At 49.2% G+C, this 4,108-nt stretch overlaps 1 protein-coding gene across 1 annotated transcript; it reads left to right on the top strand.

Moving 5' to 3' along the window:
• The first annotated feature begins 312 nt into the window (after positions 1-312).
• On the top strand, positions 313-3,606 carry NXT1 (nuclear transport factor 2 like export factor 1). The gene is made up of 2 exons (XM_058684727.1): positions 313-675; positions 2,859-3,606. Exon 2 carries the CDS (start codon positions 2,918-2,920, stop codon positions 3,338-3,340), a length of 423 nt encoding a protein of 140 aa, XP_058540710.1. The 5' UTR covers positions 313-675; positions 2,859-2,917; the 3' UTR covers positions 3,341-3,606.
• Positions 3,607-4,108: the final 502 nt, after the last annotated feature.

Below are 4,108 nucleotides of genomic sequence, written 5' to 3'. Positions count from 1 at the left end.
ACCTCTAGCTCAGGAGGCGGGACCTGGGACATTTTATCCAATCAACAATCCCACCTAACCAGTTGGACCGGTTTCTGTGACTAGTTGGACCAATGAAAACTCGAGCGCGGATTTTCTGCGGAAGTCTAGAAAAAACGAGCTTCTCCCGGAAGCCAAAACCTTCTTTGAGCCACACCAAGGCGGAGCTAGTCTCCCTGCCTTAAGTACCATTGGCTGACATGGCTGCCCGTCACGGGGAGGCGGGAGCGGGCGGAGCCGTGGGAGCTGGAGTCTGCGCAGCACACCGCGGGCCGCGCGCGGGAACCCGTGGTCGGCGGCGAAGAGTCCTCGGGTTTCGGGAACCCGGCGACCTAGGCGGATCCAGGAGGAAGGGTGGGAGAAGAGCGGCTCTTCCGGCTCTTCCTGAGGCGAGCGGCGGAGGAGTGCGGAGCAGCGACAGCCCTGCCCTGCGACCTTCAGGGGTCGGCCCTCAGTGGAACTGGGGGCCGAACGGGTGCGCCCGATTGGGGCGCCGCCGCCCACGCTGAGTGGGGGACACGCGCGCTGGCCGAGGTCCCCGCCCCGCTGACCAGGGACGCCCGCGCAGATTCGGGCCGCTCACTTGACCGAGGTCGCCAACCCCGGCCTACCGGGGACACCGCTCTCCGCCGACCCCGGACGTCACCAGCTACGCAAGTAGGTGTCCCTCACGGTTCCCCGCGCTTGGCAATCTGAAGACCCCAAGGCTCCCAGGGTCTCCCAAGATCTCTGCCACGTGCATTCCCCACGCCCTCCCCCCCTCCCCCCCCATTGTCAGGAAGCAGCCAGGTTTTGTTCTTTCCCTGGTAGTGTAGCTGCTGTGCTGCTTCAGGTGTTTGCCGGTGCGAAGTGCTGGGCAGTGAATCCGCTTTGTGGTGACCAGTCCGTGCACTGGAGCAGGTCTCGGGCCAGAGATGGTTAGCGTGGGCGGGCCTTATGTGTTTGATGAAAAGCGACTCACCGCCAGAAATAAGGCCTGTTGCATCCTCTCTGGTCCAGCGCCAAAGAACTTGACGGTGTGGCCTCCGAGAGAAGGCGGCATCTTCACAGCCTCTTATCTGACTTTTCAAGATTCTTTTCCCTGATCTGAGAGAAAAGGGCAAGGCGCCAGCTCTGTAGGTAGCAGAATCATGAGAAAGGGAGGTGGTTATCCTACTGGTATGGGGTCGGGACAGGTTGCTAAGCTGTGTTTGGAAAGTGGCTTTGGCTGAACTGAGCAAGGGTGGAGGAGGGGACGTCTTTGAGAATGAGTTGAAATGGTGGAGGGTCTGGAGCACGTCAGGGTGAGGAGTACTACGGATGTCAGGGGGTTGGGAATTCCAGCAAGGTAGAAAGTGAAGCCTGTGAAAGGACGGTTTCAAACCAGCAGGCCTGGAATTGTGCTTTTAGAGCCTTGATTTCCTAAGCAGAGGACTTACAGAATAAGCAAGTAAAAGGACAGCATAGCTTTGACAACATTTTCAGAGGCCACACGCGTTCTTATAAATGATAAATCAGAGTGTACTTACTGTCAGGACCTTAATCCATCCCCTGGGTTTCTCCCTTCTCATTTGTGAGATTCTTTCATCGTTTCATGGTGAGCAGTAAATGAGATGATGCATGTAAATAAAGTGCACAGCAGATTCCCAGCTGGGGTCTGTCTGTTGAGGCTTGACTTTAAGCTGGTGGAGGGAGTGGGAAGAGCTCTAACTGTGCCTGGTCCTGTCCTTGCTGGTCTCCAGGACCAAGCTCCTTGACTGCTTTTCACAGTTCTTGACACAGAGGCCTCCACCTTTCTCAGCCCTAAAAGTAAGGGACTCTTTCCCAACTCTATGTGAAATCTTGTATCTATTTTTCATAACCTGATATTTTTAAAAAAGATTTTTGAAATAAAAAAATGTTTTAAGTTTGTATATCCAAACATATCCATTATTTTAGTAATGTTCTCTCATTAATTTTTTCTAGTGAAATCTTTTAATGACACAAAAAGGAACAGGGAACTGTGACAGTTGTACCATACTCTGAGACAAGCAAATAATATTTCTTTATGCTTTTGCACTTTTTTTTAAGAACTGTGACATTTCAGCTACAGTTGAGATTCTTTTTTGATGCCACCATCCCCCACCCTCCATCCCATAGAACTTGCTTGATTCTAACCTGTCTTTCCATTGTGGCTCACAGGACTTGCCTGGTAGGTATTAGTGTTCACAGAAGCCAGGTGTCTTCCCTTCTCATTCCCATTCAGCTACTGGTTTGCTTGTCATGAGCGTCGTGACCACCATTTTGGTACTGTCCTAGTGACATTTGTTCTCTTATTCTCTTAAGAAAATTGCCTTCTTTTTACTCTCCCAGTATCTGTTGGGTGAGTTCATGATAGGCGTTCTCAGACTGTCCCCAGCTGAGGAGCATATGCCATCTGATTGATCTTTATTGGGCCACTGTTTCCTTCCACTATCTTTATCCAGGATCTGCTGCTTCTCCACTGCCCTACGGGCAGTCACACCTGATCCACACTTCCAGGAAAAAGTGACCTTCCATAGTCAAATGTACTACCTTTTATAAAATGAGATTTTTAAAATTCACAGTAATAGCTACGATGTTTTGATCATGTAAGTGTCAGGCTTTTTAAGCACTCGGTATACAACATCTTATTTGATTCTCATGTTACAACTTTGATTTTAAAATGAGCAAACTGAGGTTTAGTAAAATTAGATGTTGGCAAAATTTGAGCCTGGAGTCGTTTCTCTACGGTATGTAATTGAAAAGGAAGAATTGTAATAGAAAAGGAGAATTGCTCCATTGTTGGGGCAAAATGAACTTGGGCATTCACATGGGTTCTCTTCAACCTTCCTGCCCCACAGCCCCGGCTCCCTCGGGCGCAGGAGCACCTGGGCAGAGGCTTCCTTCAGCAGGGCCAGAGATGGCATCGGTGGACTTCAAGACCTACGTGGATCAGGCCTGCAGAGCTGCTGAGGAGTTCGTCAATGTGTACTATACCACCATGGATAAGCGGCGGCGCTTGTTGTCCCGCCTGTACATGGGCACAGCCACCCTGGTGTGGAATGGAAATGCTGTTTCAGGACAAGAGTCCTTGAGTGAGTTTTTTGAAATGTTACCTTCTAGTGAGTTCCAAATCAACGTGGTAGACTGCCAGCCTGTCCACGATGAAGCCACCCCGAGCCAGACTACAGTCCTCGTTGTGATCTGTGGGACAGTGAAGTTTGAGGGCAACAAGCAACGGGACTTTAACCAGAACTTCATCCTGACCGCCCAGGCCTCACCCAGCAACACAGTGTGGAAAATAGCAAGTGACTGCTTCCGGTTCCAGGACTGGGCCAGCTAGTGGAGGCAAGAAAGGTCTCTGTTTCAGTCCCAGCTCTGTAGGGAAACATAGATCTCAAAATGTGGAGACATAAGTTCCTTTCTGTTACTCCAGGCCACACCACCCCATCTTAACTTTGCATTTTCTGGAGTCCCATGAGCCCCTTTCTGAGCATATTCTTGTTTGTCATAGATGCCTTTTCAAAGTAGTAAACTTTTCTATTTTTCTACTTGTTCAGTTGATATCCTGGTTCTGGAAATTCTGACAAATAAAACAATACAAATGTTGCCTCTTTTCCCTTGCTCAATGTGTTTGTCCAGATTTTGAGGCAGGAGGAATCAAAGGAGGATTAGAGGCAGGAAGCTTAGTACAAAGTACCTGCAAAGGTGTGAGGTCCAGGACAGAGCACTTACCTGGCTCAGGTGTGCTGGAGTTGGGGCTCTACCCAGATCTCAGGGTAGGCTGGGAATGGTGTTTTATTCCCAAGTACCTGGGTGTTTTAACCTGTAGTTCACTTTTAGAGTACATCAGAATTGCCTAACAGATGGCTGGGTCCTACCTCAGAACCTGAGCTGAGTTGAATGAATACCAACAGGTGAAATACTAAGGAGTTAGTTAATAACTACTTATAAATGAAGCAGCTGTATTAACTACTCTTATAAAGAGGGATGAACTGCTTTTAAGAGGGAGACATACTGAGGTGGGGGGAATAGGCATCAGTATTAGAAGCTAGTTTTATTGACCCTGAAGGTCAACTCTAATTGCATTTTCCCAATGTAAAAAAAGAAT

Source organism: Neofelis nebulosa, chromosome 9 (assembly GCF_028018385.1).
Source record: "Neofelis nebulosa isolate mNeoNeb1 chromosome 9, mNeoNeb1.pri, whole genome shotgun sequence".
In the NCBI taxonomy this organism is placed as follows: Eukaryota; Metazoa; Chordata; class Mammalia; order Carnivora; family Felidae; genus Neofelis; species Neofelis nebulosa.
Note: the sequence above shows the minus strand (reverse complement) of the source record. Positions and strands in the feature narration are given on the sequence as shown.